This window comes from Ambystoma mexicanum, chromosome 8 (assembly GCF_040938575.1).
Source record: "Ambystoma mexicanum isolate Mex_15411 chromosome 8, UKY_AmexF1_1, whole genome shotgun sequence".
Taxonomy (NCBI): domain Eukaryota; kingdom Metazoa; phylum Chordata; class Amphibia; order Caudata; family Ambystomatidae; genus Ambystoma; species Ambystoma mexicanum.
The window spans coordinates 383,729,007-383,749,713 of NC_090929.1; the positions used below are offsets into that span (position 1 = coordinate 383,729,007).

The following is a 20,707-nucleotide window of genomic DNA, read 5'->3' on the forward strand; positions in this document are numbered from 1 at the left end:
TGGGGAACCCCTCAGGTAGATCTGTTCGCCACCAGCCTAAACAGGAAATGCGACCTGTTCTGCTCAAGGGAATTTCCTCCGAGAGGAGCTCTGGGAGACGCGTTCATAGTGGACTGGGAGTTTCCGCTTCTGTACGCGTTCCCACCGGTCCCTGTCATTCCTCAAATGATCAGGAGGTTGAGAAGATTCCGGCGAACCATGATCCTAATTGCCCCGGATTGGGCCAGGAGAACGTGGTACCCGGACCTTCTAGACTTGTCCATCTGCCCTCCTTTACGACTTCCTCTCAGAGAGAACCTACTCTCACAGAAGGGAGGTCAGGTTCTCCATCCAGACATCAAAACCCTCAACCTTCACGCTTGGCTTCTGAACGGCTGAGGTACAAGGATTGGGACCTCCCTGATGATGTTATGGAGGTGTTGCTTTCGGCAAGGAGGCCAGCAACAAAGTCTTTATACCGCTGCCGTTGGAACAGATTTTGCAGCTGGTGTAGAGAACAGAATATCGACCCATTTTCATGTGGTACACCAATGGTTTTGTCCTTCCTACTATATTTGGCAAATTCAGGCCTTCAAGTTGGCACCATTAAGGGCTATCTCGCAGCGCTATCTATCTTTAAGCGTACTGCGGAGGACCATCCTATTTCAAATTACCCTTGGTAATACAGTTTCTAAAGGGGTTAACCAATGTTTATCCCCCAAGACCATTCCAAGTTCCCCTATGGGATTTAAACTTAGTATTAACTTTCCTGATGGGGACACCTTTCGAACCTCTCCATTCTTGTTCGTTAAGATTCCTTACCCTTAAGACTGTTTTATTAATAGCACTTACATCTGCTAGAAGGGTGAGCGAATTACAAGCTCTTTCTTGTAAACCCCCTCATACAATCTTTCACAAAGACAAAGTTGTCCTGCAAGTGAAGCCTAATTTCCTCCCAAAAGTAGTCTCTGAATTCCATATCTCTCAGAAGATTATCCTACCATCTTTCTATCCTCCTCCTCACCCGGGGAAAGAGGAAGAGAGGTTACACAGACTAGACCCTAGGAGGGTTTTAAGTTTTTACATTAGTAGACTAGCCAGGATAAGACAGGCAGACCAGCTGTTTGTAGGCTACGCAGGTCACAAGCTGGGGTTACCAATAACTAAGCAGACCATTTCCAGATGGATCATTCTAGCCATTCTGGAATGTTATAAACTGGCAGGGAAAGAGCCCCCTCAAAACCTTAGGGCTCATTCGACCAGAGGTATTGCAGCTTCATCGGCCCTCAAAAGAGGCGTGCCGATTAAAGACATATGTGCGGCCGCTACATGGTCGTCTGTCCATACCTTTACACGTTTTTACAATCTGGATTCCTCCTCTAGTCAAGAGACTAGGTTTGGAAGGGCTGTGCTGCATTCTATTCACCAATAGAAGACAGCGTGAAGTCAGTACTCCCTCCTCCGAATATAGAATACTGCTATGGGAGCCTATCTAAGATGAGGAATACGTCGGAGGAACATCCCGTCGAAAGAACGTTACAAGGTAAGAAGTAACTTGTTCTTCTTCCTGATGTCAGTCCATACACCAAGTGTGTGATACAGGCTTCCAAAGTCTGAAGAAAGAATAGTCCAAAAGGGCCCGACCTAAATGGCAAGAGGATGAAAAACTAAGGGAGAACAGGAAAAAGCCAAAACACAAATCCTAGGTTGCAATCCACTGAGCATAAGCCAGTTCAAGTCCAGTTAAGCGTTCCAATCAGATGCTATGAGCCAAAAGGGATACTTCGATAGTATAGACCGGTAAACAGGAGCTGGGTCGATTCCAGGTATGTCCAAACAATCGCCACTAGCAAACAAGGATGATCCATCACTGCTATCCAGGAAGTACACGCCAGGTTGGATCCAGGAGAGTTCCTCCAGGATGCTGTGACAAAAGAAGGGAGATCCGCCACCAATCCAAGGAAAACGATGCCAGAGGGACAGAATGCCAGAAATGCGGTCTCCAACGAAGAAACGCTGCTCTCATAGAGAATGTGGGTAGAGGAGCGTGGGCTGCCGCAACGCAGGGAGTTTATTTCTGCGTTGACGGCTCACCTGAGGCTCCACCTGCCAGATTGGCTATGTGTCATTGAGCGTGCTGACGCTGTGGGTGCTTGTGATGCAGGGAGCTGTAGTATCAGATATGTGCCCGGTCACCAAACACTACACCAGCCTACCGGACCATTGCCACCAGCGCTTGGCAAGCAGGGAGTATCACTGCAACGTGACAATACCCATATCTCAATGATTGTTGTCTAAGGTGTCATTCAGAACATCAAGCAAGGGAAGCATTCTCTTATTTAGGAGACTTGAATTGTTCGTAAACCTCCAGAATTTGCAACTCCAGTCAATACATGCAGTTTTGCTGGGAATAGAATTAGATACAAATATCACCAGAGTTCACTTATCCTAAGGCGGAATAGAAAGATTTAATTTGACTCATCAATTTTCTCTCTAGTGTGCTTGCACAGTAACACTGTAGAAGTCTCCAATTTGAAAGATGTCATCTAGTATAACTGTGGTCCCCAACAGCAGTCTCAGATCAAGGCCAATCCAGGTGTTTCTACATGCCCAACGGGCTCAAGTCAAGTGATATTGGGAAGAGCACCTGGTGTTAAGCTTGCTTTTCCATGAGTTGTTTGGGTTGTGGAGGAACCCTGCCAAACTCACAGCAGGAATAACTTTCGAGGACCCGAAAACAGTTCAAATGATAGCGATAGGCGCTTGACTCTCTGGCTAGGGAGCATACCCTGAGTGGACTACAAGTAAAAGGAAGCTGGTCAACAGAGAAATAGTTGCACATAAACATCCTTGAGAGTCGGGTGATCAGAATGGCCCCAGAGGAGCTTCTTGCTGATGATCGCATGGGCCTATTTCAGTATCTGTAAGGACAATGCCACTTCTGTATATTATGTGCAAAAGCAGTGAGGAATGCAATCCCTCACTCATTCCAAGGAAGCACAGAGCATCTGGAACTCTGCGAATAGCAAACTAATGATAGAGGACTCCTGGACTGGAACGGTGAACTTATGGCAGACTCCTAAGCTTGTTCAATCTTCAGGCCCGAGAATATGGCTTTCATGCCTTGCCAGGAGGTCGGGCATGGTCTTTAACGGGCCGCCAGCCTCAGCTAAGGCAGGCCCGAGCTGTGGGCCATTAAAGGCCATGTCCAGCCCCCTGACATGGCATGAAAGCCATCCGCATCCCAGGGTTCATCCGGGGTGCGAGTGGCTTTCACAGTTTTTCATCAGGAGATCCAGATTCACGCTGCTAGCACAGCCGATCCTGCGATGAAAAATGGGGGGAAACAAATAACAAGATGGCCGCCACCATATTGAAAAGGGATTCAGTCCTGTTTCCATGTCTATGGCTGCCAGTCAGGCAGACCTCTGGGAGCGGAGCGTAATGCTCAACTCCTGCAGTTAAGGGGAGTGGTTGGGGCGGCAACAGGGAGAGGCTCCCTGCTGCCTCCCCAATGGAAGAAAAAGGAAGAAAAAAGGTGCCACCTGGAGAAGGGCCTCGGGTGTGTGGGACAGCAGCCGGGATTGTGTATTCTTGCCCGCTGTTCCAGCCAACTGATTGGCTGAGCGCCCTTCCCCAGGTGCGAATGGAAGCTAGACAATCTGATCTTAAACAATCTATTCCAAAGATAAGCTGAGGCTGGAGAGGCCTTTGCAACGCCTTTGAACGCGAAATGCGATTGGTTCGGGGCAAACAGATTTTACCATCCCTCAGCAGGCACTTTTTCAATTTCCTAGTTAATGAGATGTCTCTGATTTCCGGCCAATTCCACTGATCCAAAGACTAGTGGACAGTCTCTTCAGGACGGATTGCAAGACAGTGGTACAGTGGTGTGCAAAAGTGCAGGTCAGAAGGCGGCATGCACGCTTGAGCGCACCACCTTTTGGCCTCCCCTTTTGCCCTCTGCTGTGCAAATGACGAAAATTGGTCAGAGGGGAGCCATTTACGTTTGAGGTGTTAACTTAACGGGTCCCCGTCACCAAATTACGGGCTCATTCAAAATTAGTTCCAAAGAGGTGGATGGACTGTGAAAGTTTTACTTCCTTGAACATTGCATTGTGTATGTTATTCGATACAAAGGAGTCTGTCTGACGATTAGGAATAATTCTAAGCATGTGAATGGTCACAAGTAAGCAACGTCTCTAAGCAGATTTCCTCTCTGGTTGCCCACACAGATTTATCCGATTGAATGTTATACCAGCTTTAATTATGTAGCCCATGATTTTTATCTTGATTTATTCTTTTTTAAATAATGTTTGCAGTCCAAATACAAAACAGCTGGAGTGGAAACATTTACTTAAGTATATTCCTGTTAAATCAGCTTTGTCAAAACTGCAGCTGCTATTTGAGTGTGTGTATGTTGAAGCTGCAGACAAGGAGAGACAACCGGGTTTGTGCTAGTGGAACATGGGTATTGTAGAGACAGCATTAGGTTATTACATCTCACACACTAGCCCAATTTCATGCAGCTTTCGACACCTACATAAATTAACCTAGTCTTCTGCAGGTTTAGCTTTAACCATTTTGTATCCATCAGAGTTGCCACATTCATCAATCACGTCCTTTTCTAGGATTACTGCACCCAAATTGCAGGGTTAACATGGAAATAATCAGTCACGTTTATTTCGGATAAAATCTATAAAACCTCTATCAGTAAAAAAATGCATAATACAATTTTAATAAAAACAAATTATTAATAGACCGATAAATTCGACCAGATTTAAGAAATCAATGATCATATCACTAAAAACCTACTTGTTAGTGCTGAAATACAGGGGCTAAAATGGCATCTCTCAAGCACATATTTTAAAAATAAAACCATTGATCAATGTTGACATTTCAAACACTATAAATTGATTGCCACCGTGCAGGGGTGTTATGCACAATAACCGTAAAATCAAAAATCACAAATGAGGCTTTGGTATCTCAATATAACTAACTGTGCTCGCTTACAAATGTTTGAAAAGCCAGAAATGATGTAAAGAGAGGGTGAACTCCTTCTCTAATGCAGCATGTCCCCGGTCAGGAAGATTGGTACAGGTTAAGCTCTCTGTAGTTGGTGATATAAACAGCAAAATAGTAGGAAAGGAGCCACATCCTCCTCAACAATGATGCAGAAGGGATTTAACCACTAGACCAGTGCTCAGCAATAGTGGAAAGGGGTTGAATGCCAGAACAGAATTTTACAAATCTGGTGTTCGCAAAATCCAGGTTGATGTGATCTTAACACCATTCAAACCCTAAGATGCTTTTTACCAACAAACATTGGGATGACAGATTGACGTACTCCCAAGTTGGCAAACATTATTTTAGGAACCAGTCTGCAAAGGCAAACATCAAAGAAATTTTTAGCATTGGGCCCTGTTACTTTGGGGTTCTCACATAGCCTGTTAAAACCCAATTTTGGAAACCTGGCTTTAACAGATTTCGACCATTGCACAGGCTCTACTCCAAGAATTGAGTAGATCAACTAGTGCTTCCGAATACACGCTTAGCTGGGATTCATTCCAAATCTGAATTAAGTATATTAGAGATTTATGTTGAATTGTGTAGTTGATACCACAAAATCCTAGTTCCTGTTTGTCAGGTTTAGTCTTTGCACTTGTAGGGTGCCCAAGAAGCTTGTTTAAAGTTGTATCTTTATGATATAAAGTTTTGGTTTTGGATGATCTCATTGCAATTTAATGCAGCTGGTATAGCATGAGTCTTGTACACCTCCATCGCTGAAGAAACAACCCTGCCTCTGGAATGTTTAGGACATTTAACATCTGCCTCCACACATCTAGCTCTCACAATAGTACTTTTCTCTACTTGTGCAGAGTAATAGGCATTTTTGTGAAGACGCTCACCTAGTTTGTTAAATCTGTCGACGCAGTCCAGTTCTTCATCATTAAGGCTCTGATGTAAGTGCATTCTCTAAAAGGGCAAGAAAGCATAGTTTTCGTTTTGCTAATGTTGATGAGACCTGTATTAGTGAACAAATCATGGAACCAGTTAAGTTGAAGCTTTAAACCTGAGTGAGTCTTAGATGATAACACTGCATCATCTGTATAAAATGTGCCCCTAATTTCCAGTTACCAGGTCTTGTGGCATTGACTGGTAGGTTAGCCATGTTTACGGCCAAGTCATTATAAATAAAAATAAAAGCTGGGATAAGTCACAGCCTTGCCTCAGTACCCTCTCTTTCGAGGGGATTGGGTCCTACGACGTATTCCATATCTATGACGGGTAATGTCCACAGCTGTGCTGCTTCGGAAAATCTTTGGCGTCTGGGTCCTGCGTTGATGACGTCGATGCGCCGTCCCCGAGGACCTCCTCCGACGGCCAACATCACCCGATGTGATAGGTAGGACGCACGACGCCCATAGCCTCAGTTCCGTTTTTTCCGCGAACGTGTTTGCTTCGTGAATCTCTGTACGCCTCGACTCTTTGGAGTTTGCTGTTTTCAATTCTCGGTTCGTTGAACCTGTTCGGTTTTTTGTGAAGACCTGTTCGTGGCGATGTCTACTTTGTCTTCAACCCCGCGTCCGGGCTTCAAGAAATGCGGGGACTGTGGGTCCAAGATGTCGGTCACGGACTCGCACGATGCCTGCCTCTGGTGCCTCGGGGAGGCCCACGATACGGACGACTGTGTCGACTGCCAGTCGCTCACGGCAAAGGCCTTGCAGTAACGCAAGAAGAAGCTGTCGGTAGGCCAGGTGTCTAAGCCCCGGAAGTTGAGGTCTGCGGGGCTTTCGACGGATGACTCGAGGGGCGACTCTCCGCATCATCGTCGGAAGTCCAGTGGGTCTCCTTCCAGGAGTCGGTCTCACAACTCCGCCGCCTCTTCGAGGCATTCACGGAGGCGCCGGCATCGGTCGCCTTCCCCCGTCCTCTTCCGAGATCGCCGCCCGTCGGCGGGTCGCTTATCCCTCCATGCAAGCGACAGCGGAGGAATGGGCTTCCTTCGGGAAGCGGATGCTAGCGATTCTTGAATCGCAGGGCACCGGTCCGTCCGCGCCTCCGAGTGGGGTCGGTCGGCACCGGTCGAGAGACACCGCTTGTACGCCTTCGGGCTCGGGTGGTCGGCACGGCTCGCGGGAGAGGTCCCGCTCGGACAAGGGTAGCCGTTCTCGCCATGCCCGTTCCAGGTCCCGGTCCTCGACGCGCTCGAGACCGCGTGATCCTGTGCCGTCTTCGAAGAAGACGTCGACACCTGTGGCGCCGAGGTCATCGACAGTTTCTCTCGAGGCTCCGCCTCCGAGGGGGTCGGCGCCTAGGTCGTCGATAGACACGCTCGGAGCTCCGGCTTTGAGGCCTGTGTCGACGTCGTCGATGCTGACGGCGCTGCAGCTGACGTCGACGCCGATTCGCTCGACGTCGACGCCTTTTCTATCGACGCCCTCGACGCCTTTCGAGGCGGTGGTGTCGGAGGGGCCCCGTGGCACGGGATTAGCTCCTAGGAAGGCTCTGGCTAAGGTCAGGCACTGCTTTGGTCCCCAGGGGTCTTCCTCTTCCCGCCTGGAGTACATTTCAGAGGGTGATGAAGGCTCTGATGACGGCTTGGTTCCAGTTCCGGATGAGCTTATCTCGGGCCATAGCCAGTTTGATGACCTGAGGCAGTCGCTGCATGATGCCAGAGTTTTGTAGGCCGGAGCCTGGCACTCATGCAGATTCTTCATATCGGATCCTTATGTCTCGGGTCACCAAGTACTTGGGTTGGTCTGCTCCCCCAGGGGAGTTTGTTCAGGATGATCTCACGGACATCCTTGATCTTGGTCCCCCCACTGACCCGGTTTTGCCATTTCATATGGCTCTGCAGAGAAGGGTGGCGGCGGCTTGGACTGCTCCGGAGAGTCTCCCGGAAGTGGGCAAGTCTTTGTCGCGAAAATACAGTCCAGCCAGTAGCGACCCCTGCTACTTGTCTAGGCACCCCGCTCCGGAGAGTTTGGTGGTGCAGGCGGCTACGGCCCCGGCAAAGCAGGCGTCGTATCCTACCATCCCTCCGGATAGGGACGACAAACGTTTTGACGGCTGGGCGAAGAAAGTGTTTTCTTCAGGGGGTGTGGCGCTTCAGGCGGCCAACTCCATATGTGCCTTGTCTCGTTTCACACACACTCTGTGGAACTGTGTTGCATTAGCGGCTGAACATATTCCCGAAGGCGACGAACGGGATGGTTTCCTTGCTATGGTTCAGGATGGCAAGAATGCCATGTGTGAGGCCGTTCAGTCGGGTTTGGACTTGGCAGATTGTGTCAGCCGGTCCAAGCCGGCGAGCACCGTAATGCGCAGGTTTGCGTGGTTGCGGAAGTCTGGGTTCGCTCCTGATGTGCAGTCCCGGCTCCTCAACATGCCTTTTGACGGTGAACACCTTTTTGGCAGCAAGGCTGACGAGAGCCTTGAGAGGTTGCAGACCTCCAAAGCTACAGCGAAGTCATTGGGCGCTGCAGTTCGCCAACCTCTGCCTTTTCGTCCTAGGGGACAGCAGTGGAGGGGAGGTTCCTTTCGCTATTACTCGTCCTTCAGTAAAGCGAGGGGAGCTGGCAGTCAAAGAGGCCATCGTAAGAGTGCCAGAGGTGGACACAAAGGTACTCGAGGTGCAAGGCCGTTCGGGCAGTTGCCTCTTTGCCCTCAGGCAACACCGCAGCCGCTACCACTCAGTCATGAGGCCAGGTCCCATGGTTCGCCGGTTGGGGGAAGGCTGGCACAGCATCTTGTAGAGTGGCAAGCCATTACTTCAGATGTGTGGGTTCTGGAGATCATAACCCACGGCTACGGTCTTCCTTTTCGTCAGAGGCCTTACGACAATCCACCAGGGAACCTCTCTTTGAAGAGTCCGGATCCGCTCATTGCGCAGGAAATTCAAGCCCTGCTGGAGAAAGGCGCCATAGAACTGGTGCCTGTAGCGGAGAGGAACAAGGGATGGTATTCCCCTTATTTTTGGATTTCGTAGAAAGACGGGGGATTGAGACCCATCATGGACTTGCGCGGTTTGAACAAACTCCTCAGGAAGGACAAGTTCAAGATGCTGACTCTTTCTCAAGTCATCCAGGCCCTTCAACTTCAGGACTGGTTGGTGTCTCTCGACCTCAAGGATGCTTACTTCCATGTGCCGATTCATCCCAGGCACAAGAAGTACCTGAGGTTCACGGTTGGCGACTCGCACTTTCAGTTTCGGGTCCTGCCGTTCGGATTGACCTCCGCCCCGAGGGTTTTCACCAAGCTCATGGTGGTGGTGGCAGCGCATCTCAGGAAAGGGGGGGATTCACGTCTAGCCCTACCTGGACGATTGGTTGATCAAGGGGGGCTCTCCCGAGCAAGTCCAGGATCATCTGTCCGTCACCTGCCACTCCCTTCACAGGCTGGGCTTCTCTCTCAATTACAAGAAGTCCCATTTGACACCAACGCAGCGGCTCCAGTACATCGGAGCAGTGCTCGACACGTCCCTGGGGCAGCGTTTTCCTCCTCAGGTGTGAGGGCTCTTCACATTCAGCAGATGGTGAACAAGTTTCAATTTGCCCAGGATCTCCCAGCGTCCGAGTTCTTGAGACTGCTCGGCCTCATGGCATCGTCTGCGGATGAGATCTTTGCAGTGGGCACTCAAGCTCTAGTGGTCTGTCCTCCGGCAGGCTGTCGGACCCTGTTCAGGTGCCGCCCTCGGTAGCCCAGGACCTTCTGTGGTGGGCCGTCAAAGGCAATCTGATGAAGGGGGCCCCATTTTGGCTGCCCTGGCCGGAGGTGACGATCGTGACGGATGCATCCCTCACGGGATGGGGAGCTCATGCCAACAAGTTGACAGTCAGCGGTCGTTGGTCTCCGTCGGAGTCCAGACTCCATATCAATCTGTTGGAGCTGTGGGCCGTCAGGCTAGCCCTGAAGGCTTTTCTGCCGACTGTGCGTGGAAAGAGTGTCCTGATTCTAACGGACAACACGGTGGCCATGCACTACCTCAACAAAAAGGGGGGGGCAGGGTCACTTCCGCTGTGCAGGGAGGCGATGCAACTCGAGTTCTGGGCCATCCAGCAGGAAGTTTGGATCTCGGCTGTTCATCTGGCCGGAGACGACAACGAGACAGCGGATGCTCTGAGCAGGCAGAGCACAATCTCTCACGAGTGGGAGCTGGCTCAGGAGATTCTCCTGGAGATCTTCACCTTTTGGGGGACCCCTCATGTGGATCTCTTCGCCTCCAGTGTCAACCGGAAATGCGAAAGGTTTTGCTCGAGGGAATTTCCTCCAAAAGGAGCCTTAGGAGACGCGTTCGTGGTGGAGTGGTCATTCCCACTGCTGTACGTGTTTCCTCCAGTCCCCGTCATCCCGCAAGTACTGTGGAGGTTACGGAGGTTCGGTTCCCGGATGATCCTCATTGCTCCGGCGTGGGCCCTGGAGGACGTGGTACCCGGACCTTCTCGACTGGTCCATCTGCCCTCCACGTCGTCTTCCCTACCGAGACGATCTGCTCTCACGGGAGGGGGGGTCAGGTTCTCCATCCAGAGGTCAGATACCTCAACCTTCAAGCTTGGCTTCTGAAAGGTTGAGGTATAAGGATTGGGACCTCCCTGAAGACGTGATGGAGGTGTTGCTCTCGGCCAGGCGGCCGGCAACAAAGTCTCTGTACCGTTGCCGTTGGGGAAAGTTCTGCGACTGGTGCAGAGTTAAGAATGTGGATCCTTTTGAATGTGACATTCCCATGGTTCTGTCTTTTTTGCTTTCTTTGGCCCACAGGGGCTTGCAAGTGGGGACCATTAAAGGTTACCTGGCGGCGCTGTCCATATTTAAGCGCTCGTCTGAAGAGTGTTCCTATTTTAAGATTCCTTTAATTTCGCAGTTTTTGAAAGGGCTCACTAATGTTTTCCCTCCGTCAACTTTTCTGGTGCCCGGTTGGGATTTGAACCTTGTTCTTAAGTTTGTTATGGGTGCTCGGTTTGAGCCTTTACATTCTTGCCCTTTGAGGCTGTTAACTCTGAAAACTGTGTTTTTGGTTGCGGTTACTTCCGCTCGCAGAGTGAGTGAGTTACAGGCACTTTCAGTTAAGCCACCCTTCACAGGGTTGTCCTTAGAGTTCATCCTTCTTTTCTTCCGAAGGTGGTTTCGGAATTTCATTTGAGCCAGAAGGTTGTTCTTCTGGCGTTCTATCCTCCTCCACATCCTGGTAGGGAAGAGGGAGAGGCTCCATAGGCTTGATCCTAGGAGAGCGTTGAGCTTTTATATTTCGCGCATGTCCCGGGTCAGAGTGGACGATCAACTTTTCATTGGTTACTCTGGAAAGCGTTTGGGACAAGCTGTGACGAAACAGACTTTGTCTCGTTGGATTATTTTAGCTATCTCTGAGTGTTACCGCTTGGCGGGTAAGGATCCTCCGGCTGGCTTGCGGGCCCATTCTACCAGGGGAGTGGCTGTGTCTACTGCCCTGCAGAGGGGAGTTCCTATTCGCACATCTGTGATGCAGCCACCTGGGCTTCAGTACATACTTTTGTACGTCACTACTCCCTCGATTCCATCAGAGGGCAGGATCTGGCCTTTGGCAAGGCAGTCCTCTATTCCGCAATTTGATTGGGCGTGCTAAATTTGTGTTCTAAATTCTTTCCCACCTCCTTGCTTAGTACTGTTTTGGGAGTCTGTCATAGATATGGAATACGTCGGAGGACCCAATCCCCTCGAAGAACAAGTTACTTTCTTACCTGGTAACGTTCTTTCGATGGGTTGGTCCGACGACGTATTCCGTATCGCTCCCTCCCTACCTTCCCCGCTGCAGAATTAGTTTTTCGATTGCAGCTTACGTTCCGCAAGGCCTTGTGTGTCTGACTGGCAGAAAACTAGTGGCACACGTTCTGGGAAAAAACTATAACTGAGGCTATGGGCGTTGTGCGTCCTACTTATCACATCGGGTGACGTCGGCCGTCGGAGGAGGTCCTTGGGGACGGCGCATCGACGTCATCGCCAAAGATTTTCCGAAGCAGCACAGCTGTGGACATTACTTGTCATAGATATGGAATACGTCGTCGGACCATCCCATTGAAAGAACGTTACCAGGTAAGAAAGTAACTTGTTCATCTAAATTGATTGTGTAAATTTGCCTCCTGAACTCAAACGTACAGCAAATTGTTCTTTGTAGAGGCCCTGAATATCCAAAAGGAGTTCACAAGGGAGTCTCATTTTAGTCAAAGTTTCTCAAAGCTGTGTACAGGGAACACTAAAAGCAGTTCTGAGATTCAGGAAGGCCAGGAAGATTGTGTGCCTTTTCAAAACCACTGATTTCTAGATTATCAAACCCAGCCTAAATACTTGGTCCACCGTAGTTATCCCTTTCCCTGCCTGCGGCTGTAATAAAATCCATTCTCTGCTGCTACCTGTTAAAATACAATTTTACTGTAGAGTTTTGCAAGCAAGTCTAGAAGGGAGATGGGTCGATAGTTAAATGGTAAATCGGGATCCCTCTTCTTAACAATTAGAACTATTGTTACTCCTTGCCACCTATGGGGAAATGGCATAGAGGCGTTTAGTTCAATAAAGAACAGGTCAAAAGAGACCCTCATTACCGGGACCAGTTTAATAAAATAAAAAAAGATAAAGCCCCAAGTTTGGACTTGTGGCCCTTTGACATAGGAAGCAATAGGAGAGGTCGGCTAGCATCTGATTGGCTGACCATGATACTGGTCCTGATGCTAAGCGGCACCCAAAGTTACAGAAAGGACTTCACTTTGGAATCACTCAGGTGCCTTTACAAAAGCAATCAGTGTTGTGAATATTGTAGTTTGTATAGCTTCAGTTTTTTCTTACTACTGACAGACAATGCTCATATCCTTTGAAGGAGCTATGCAAACTACTCATTTTACCTCTTAAGACAGTACTTGGAAGAGGTGGCCTCGCCTGGGGAGGCCCAGCTTTAGGACATTAAAAAGCAAGGAAGGACTCCTTGAAAAGTGAAGCCTGTCAACCTCAGGAAGTTCATACCTGGACACGGAGAAGTCTGAAGGAGCAAGTCTGCCATCGAGCAGACACCTTGGAAAGGTCTGAGGGATTCTCCCTAGCCAGACGGAGACGTAACCTGAGAATAAGCTGGAGAAAGGCTGACTGTGCATGACCTCAAGGAGGTGGACCGTGTGGTCCTGCAACAACGCTGACACTGAGAGGCTGCAGACGCTGTGGAGCCGCAGCAGCGCAACAGGGAGTGAAGAGGGGCTTACTGCGAATGGCTGAAGGGAACGAGCCAACCCAACACCCCAGGAAGAACTGGTGACGTGGCCCCATCAAACAGAAGGTAACGGGAGCTACGGTAGACCCAGTATGGATTTGGGAGCGGGTGAAGATTGCATCAGTTGAAATCGCTGTACTAGTGTTAAAGATGCCACCAGCAAAGAGTGCCTCAGGAGTAATCTCCCTCATTCTAGTCCGAATGTTAAAGACACCACCAGTAAAGAGTCAATCGTAAGTAATCTTCCTCGTCACAGTAACAGTGCCAAAGCTACCAAGAGTGAGGAGGGAATCGAGAATAATCTTCCTCCTCAGAAGAATCGAAAAAAAGACCTCCACAGTAAAAACTGCCGCGGCATTAATCTCTCTCGTCTCATTAATCAGAAGAGAGGCATTCAGAATAAAGGAAGGTGTGAAAGAGTGGTCTCACTGCCGATAGTGCTATTAAGAAAAGTGAAAGAAACCAAGGACACTTCGGGAGTGACCTCCCTTGTTTCATTACTCAAGGAGAAGACCAGAGAAGTCTGGGTGTTTGTTGTATTAAAAAGTGAGAACTGTTGAAAAGTTGCTCAAACCAGGGAAAGTACCTGGGAGGAGCTGCAAGGGCTTTTAAAGGCTGTTACCAGGGACTGTCTGAAAACAGGCTCTATGGCAAAATCCGGTTCCAGGAGAAGGGAGTCAATCTCCTGGTTTTCACATCTGTTGAATCATAGGCTATTTCAAAAGATTGTCAGAAGTCAGCCCAGAGGTTGACCCAATGGACTAGGAGAAGGGAATCATTCCCCTACCCTCACCTTTGTTGTCAAGGACCTTTACACAAGGCTATTAGAAAGCAGTCCAGAGGTTGATTCTCCTGAACCAGGAGAAGGGAGTCATTCTCCTGGCGTTATTTCTGTTTGTCAAAATCTTTTTGATTAGTGGTAGGGTCAGAATAGGACGGAAGATGGACTCTTTACTTTGACATCCACCCTGACGACAAGCACCCAAGTTATTATTCATTTAGGTAGTCCTCTACCTAAATGAATAATAACTCTGTTTGCCACCCTTTAGTGATATCGAGAGTAAGGCTCTTTTCTCTTTTTGTTAAATAAAACTTGAAGTCGAAATGCCACCCCTTTGTCCGACGCCTTCTGACTTGCCACCAGATCCGGGAAAGGGATCCGTTTTCTCAGTTCATTTTTAGTGTACAAGTCTGGTGTCAATAGACGCTGGGCAACTGTGTGCTGTCAGAACCAGTCTTGGAACAGTACAGAGACCTGCAGTGCTTCCCCTTAATGTCCTAATAGGGTGAAGCATTTTCGCTGCTGGTTCCCATTTAATCATGGTAGCCATGCAGACAGACCATAAAGTAAAAAAGAAACTTATTGGCGGAGTAGAAATTCTGTACCCAATCACGGGGATTTGTTTGCTCAAAGAGTTGGTGAGGCTTCCACAATCGTCTTTCACGAGCATACTCTGAATTTGTGTCCTTGGATTGAGAAATACAAAGGGAAAAGTGGAAACAAGGTCAGTGAAAATAAAAAAATTCAGGGCTTCGTGCAATAGTGGTAGGATGCTACTTTCATTCTCTGTAATAAAAACTAGACTGCATTTTTATATTTGGGGAATCAACTAGAACAACTCAGATCGTGGCATATTTAATTCCTTGAGTTTGAAGGTGTGCTTGGAGACTTTCAGCATCTTATGTACTGGCGGCTGCACTCCTGAAAAACGTTCTTATGGTTAGGTCACTATTTCTTTTCATGTATAAGACCTTAAGAAACTTGTTTTCCTTCCTAGTCATGGCAGGAAGCCAGGGAGTGTTATGTAAGGTATGAGAGGAATGGAATGTCCCCTGTCATAATCATGAAATGTTAAACAGATTTTTCTCTAGGTGACTTAGCCTCCTCATTTTGCAGTGGGGAGTCTTGTGAAATCTTAGGGTGTTACAGCATGAATATTATTAGTCTCTTTATCAGAGCAAAACAACTTGGAATGCTGTGTGAAAACCTCTTTGTTGTAGGTCTATCTTTAATGTCTTTTTGTGGTTTTCCTTTCAGCTGTTTTGGACGTACATACAAGCTATGCTAACCAATCTGGAGAGCCTGCCACTGGAGCGGATTCACAGCATGCTCAAGATGTTTGTGATGACTGGCCCCGTAGTGACAGAAATAGACATGCAGGAGCTGCAGGGGTTCCTCCAAAAGAAAGTTAGCGATCAACAGCTAGTTTATTCGGGTGGGGTGTATAGACTTCCCAAGAACTCAAGTTGATTATATTCTGCCGGTCCTGAAGTAAGGATTCAAAAGATTTCCGCCCATGCTGGCAGCTGATACGGGAAAGTACCGAGCCCTGCTCCTGATATATCCCAGCTCAGAGTACACGTACACCGCGGCAGGTTCCTTAATCTGGCCCAGAGGAAATGCATAAAGAAACATTTTCATATGTAATATCACTTCGCAGAATGCAGATACCGTCTGCCAGCCTGTATGAAGTAGTTGCTTGCCGAGACACTGACAGACATGTTGGGAACGTTTACTGGTGCGTCTGGCTCACCCGTTACAAAAAACTAAAAAAAATGCCAGGATGTAAACGTGTGTGGAGTTGGAGGTCTGACTGTTTGGCAATATACTGTTTGATTCGACCGTCTCTTCTAGAAGAAAGTGGATGTGTCGGCCTCCTCACTGACTGTTGGCAACAAGCTCCGTATAATTACTTTAATCGGGGTGTTTTAATTTTATTTCAGGGCCGCCTTTTTGCAAGATCTCAATTAATTTCAGCCCTGGAAGAATTTGATGTGGCACTTAAAACATTTGGACACACACTCATACAAACACACACATACGCAACATTCGTTCTGCAGAGCAGTATGGTTTTGTTTAATGTACATTGTATTTAAATGCCTATTTATGTAAATGCCCAAGTAACCATGATAACTGCAGGTAGATATGTTTTTGTTAGAAAATACTTTTATAAATAAAAGAAACTTTGCTAAACAATGTTTTTTTTCTGCGAAATATATATATGTTATGCATTTGATCGGAACGGTTGTTAAAAATTCTGAATTGTGCATGGAATAAGTCATTTCTCACCTCCTTATCAAAGGCGGCTCCTACGTCAGTGTGCGTGCATTAAGTGATATAGTGTCCTCTTTTTTGCTCTGTCGCCTTGTATGCCTGGTGATGGGTTTCCTATTAACACCATGACCTCTTTATATAAGCATTGTCTTTTTCATACGAAACCAGTGTATTGCCTTGTGCCCACAGGGACTGACTTTGTGGGTAGCTGAAATATTCACAAAACGAGGGGTTGTGATGTTTAGCAGACATACATACCAAAAACTAGAGGTCATGAAGGAAGTCTGAAGATGGTGGGTTACCCGGGGAATACTCAAGAGTAGCCTTTGATGGAAAGGGTAGTGAATGTATAAAACATACAATCGCAAAAGTGTTGGTGACAACAGTAGTCAATTCAAACCGGACCGGGACAGAAACTAACTAGTACTAAGAGGAGATAAATCTGGAGGAAATTAAGGAGCTGTGAGTAAAGGTAAATAAGCATGAGATGGGCTTAGAAGTCCTCGCATGTCACAGTATTCCATATGTCTAAAGGATTCCTTCCTCCCTCTGATTCCTCATCTACGATATCTGTCTCTCAGCACAGCTGCTCTTCGGAATTTTTTTATGCCACCAGGGAGAGCAGTGCAGCTCTGTCTCGGCTATGCTCTATGTGGCCCATGCCAGATATGACGTCGGGGGCAGTATATTTCGAGGCGCCTCATGACCTTAGTTCCCTTTTCCTTGCACTATGCTTGCTTCAGGAACACCACTTCATTAGATGGTTAACGTATGCTGCCACGCCAAATCCAGCAAAGACCCTCTGAATATAAGCCCTGTGTCAAATGCAGACGTGAAATGACTCTTTCCGATCCCCACAGATTTGTTTACACTGTTTGGAGGAAGAACACGACAACCAGCCCTGCGGGTTGTGTCACTCGATGCACCTTGAGGCGCTTTGAGAGTAGGCAGCAAAACTCTTCACCTTTTTTCTCAAGGAAAATTATTTATTTTATTTTATTGTAGTATTTGTACAGCGCACTACAGCCCAGAGGCAACGAGGCGCTATAAGGAGATTTAAAGAAGGCTTGCTTGAGGGTTACAAAAAGCGGCCCCAGAAGGTATACTTAAGTAGATTCAATTAGCTCCAGTTACATGGTTACAGAGGATATACAGTGATAGTTACATTTAGTTACTCATATTCTTTTCTAGGTAGCAAGAGGCATAACAGAGAGTGTCCTATGCATGGTGATACAGTGGAAGTGCATACCTGGAATGAGGGCTCTTTATACAAAGAGCTGGGTTTTTAAGGCCTTGCGGACGGCTGTGTGAGAATCAATTGATCTAATCTGAGCTGGGAGGTTGTTCCATAAACTGGGCATGGTGCACCAAACCAAATAACGTGCCCCGGTCCACAAGGATACAAAGCATTAGAAGAGGTCACGCTCACCCAGTTGTTCCTCCAGACATCATTAATCTTTTTGCTCAACGAAGTGTCACTGTTCTGCGTGAGGAGGAGGAGACGCAGGTTTGTTTCCGAAACCAATCCTTCATGCTGCAGGAATGAGTGGCCTTTCATCTTAAGATGCTAGACATCTTTGCCAAGGCCCTGGCACCGACTGCTTCAGCCTCTGGACAGGTGGTGCTGTCAGTGTCCACAATGCTAGGATAAGCCGGCAGAGACCCTGTGAAAGACCGCATCCGTATGCCTTTAGGCTATGCCACAGATACTAAGGGCGAATACCCGTCACTAGGATGCACCGCTTCGTCTTCTGATGTCAGTTCTCCTATGCCAGTTCCCCCAGCAATTAGTCTCCTAGTGAGTACATATGCAGCCTTCCCTAATGGTGCAATAATTTAGAAAATAGTGGACATTTTTTACCAGGAGGGTGATCCCATCCCCTTATGCTCGAACTTTGATGTCGCAGCAAGGTCCGATATTTCTCGGAGGAGTTCTATAATAAGTAGGGGGAGTTGTTGGACCTTGCCTGTGACTTGCAAGAGACAAGTGGATGGACATTTCTCCAGAGCTGGACATGCTTCCTGCACTAAATCTGGGGAAGCCTCAGGCTTCATTTCAATGCCTGATGGGCAAGATGGTAGAGACGTTGGGTTTTTAGCCCCTTCCAAGCCCAAAGTTCAATTTGAGATGACGGACATGTTTAACAAAGGTTTGCAAAGGGAGACCCTACTGCCTTTTAACTCGGCAGTAGGGGCCCGGTCCCATAGTTATGACCAAAGCCAGCTTGGGTCCCAACTGTGTACAGGGCGTAAAAGGCTGGATTCCTGGGTGGAGGAAGCTTTTTGACTGCATTCTAAGTCTAAAGGTCATGAACGCCTCTTGTGCCCTGGCCAAATTCTCTTTTGGTCTCTGGTCTGCAGTTCCGGGTGTCAGAGCACCTGCCTATGTAAGAGATGAGGGCTTATGAGTCCTGGTCAATGATGGCAGGTTCGCATACAGCTGTGCTTGAACATGACTGACTGTATCGCACATACTATGTCTACCTGGATGGCGTTGGGAGGTACTTCTGTATGAGGCACTCTGGTTTCATCCCGGATGCTCTGGCTAAACTCCTGGACATGCCTTTCGATGGCAACAACCTTTTTGGGGTTAAGGCTGATGAGTCCCTCCAAAAGTTCGTCCTCGACAGAAACTGCCAAGTCGCTGGGTCTCGCGGTTGAGCAGCAACTGCCCGATGCCCCCATGAGTAGAGCTAGGGGATTGTGGCCCTTCCCCTACTACGTCCACCGAGGAAGGGGACAGGCTCCATCGGGCAAATAGCAAAAGCAGTGCCACCCAGCATGGGGCAGTGGTCAGAGAGTTCAAAGGGGACTTGTCGGCCTTTGCAGTGCCCTCAGCGGCCCCAGGTGTGAAGCCCTGTGAAACAGACTTCCACCATATGAGCCCTGTACGGTTGGAGAATTTCCCTGTTTGTCAAGCAATGGTGTCGTACCACGTCCGATGCATGGGCCTTACAGATCGTTCGCTAGGGATATTGCCTCCTTTTTGCTCAATGCTTTCCAGACCATCCCCCATGCAGCCACTGCTTGCTTCTGTTACTTCTGGACACTCTTCTGTTGGGGTATGTTTGTCAGATTCTGACAAAGAGTGCTATAGAACAGTTGCCTTAATCGGAATGAGGCATGGATTGGTACTCTATTTTCTGGTTCTGAAGAAAGAGGCTTACATCCTGTTTTGGATGTCAGGCTCTTGAAACTGTCCCTACGCAAGGACATTCGAGATGGTTTATGCCGACCAGATCCTCAAGATCTCGACCTGCAGAACTGGATGGAATCGTTAAATCTCCAAGATGCCTACTTCCATGTGCCAATCCATCTAAAGCAGAGAAATACCTGAGGTTCGTAGTGGGCCATTGCCACTACCAGTTCGAGTCCTGCCAGTTCTTCAATGACCAGGGTCTTCACCAAGCTGATGGCAGTGGTGGGGGCTTGCCTCAGGCGGGAGGGCGTTCACGTCTTTCCTTACCTTAACGACTGGCACGTCTAAAGTCACTCCCCAGACTATCTGTTCCATACATGCAGCCTGTTGCACAGCTTGGACTTCTCTTTGAGCTTCAAAAAGTCTCAGGCCTCCAGTCCCTTGTATTTATCAGTGCAGTCTTACACACTCGCCTGGGCAGGGTCCTGCCTTTGAATCGAGCTGTGAAGAGGATCGAGCTGTAAACATCTCCCAGTTGATTCGAATTTTTCAATCACAGGATAGTTTTCCAGCCTCCATCTTCCTGCACTTAATGGGCTTCATGCTCTCCTTTATCATTGTAGTAAAGTTTCACTTTAGCCTGAACTGCATTTCTCCTCTATAACCAATCACTGTCCTTTTAGTCATAGTGCCCCCATCCAATGACAGTCGTCTCCCTAAGCTCCACCCCTTGTGGCTATCTTCAGATTTTTACTGCACGTTTCAGTGTTTGGAGTCCTCTCTTCTTGCTCTTTAAGTATTTTGCTATTTCAAGTGTTTTCGTATAAAGTTTAGTATTTTTCTCCAACTTTTTTCCATCGTCCACCAACTAGCGGCAGCGGGGTCCCATTGTAAGCAAAGAGTCACTTTCATCACAGATCTTCTCTTCGATTTTTCTGAAAGGCCCAAGCTTGGGCCTACTTTGCAACTTGATGATGTAGGAGGAGAAGAGAAGTCTCTTCAAAGTGTGTACTATGGAACATCTGTCAGGGATCGCAGCTCAAGTGCCTGTATTGTCTGCATCTAGACCATGACGTGGATGGATGCGAGATTTGCCGCCGGTTTCCGGCTAAGATGAAGCGGGACCACTATCGAGGGTTGGTGGCGTGGCTCAAAGGGGAGAAGGCTTCTGACTCGGCCTCTGGTCAAAGTCAAGCCTCGTCCAGGATCTGACGGTCCTCAGAGCATGCTCACTCAGAGAAAGAGGTTGAGATCCTTTGAGGATGCCCCTTCCCAGGGGATCCAAAAGAAGGTGAAACACCAT

The 20,707-nt window shown here is 48.1% G+C and overlaps 1 protein-coding gene across 1 annotated transcript in view; it reads left to right on the forward strand.

The window, feature by feature from the left end:
* ANAPC2 (anaphase promoting complex subunit 2) overlaps nucleotides 1–16,187 on the forward strand; it is a 649,174-nt gene extending 632,987 nt beyond the window's left edge. Inside the window, exon 13 of the mRNA XM_069609853.1 lies at nucleotides 15,249–16,187. Within this exon, the coding sequence (XP_069465954.1) occupies nucleotides 15,249–15,461 (213 nt within the window). The 3' untranslated portion in view covers nucleotides 15,462–16,187. The remainder of the gene's footprint in view (nucleotides 1–15,248) is intronic.
* The last annotated feature ends 4,520 nt before the right edge of the window (nucleotides 16,188–20,707 follow it).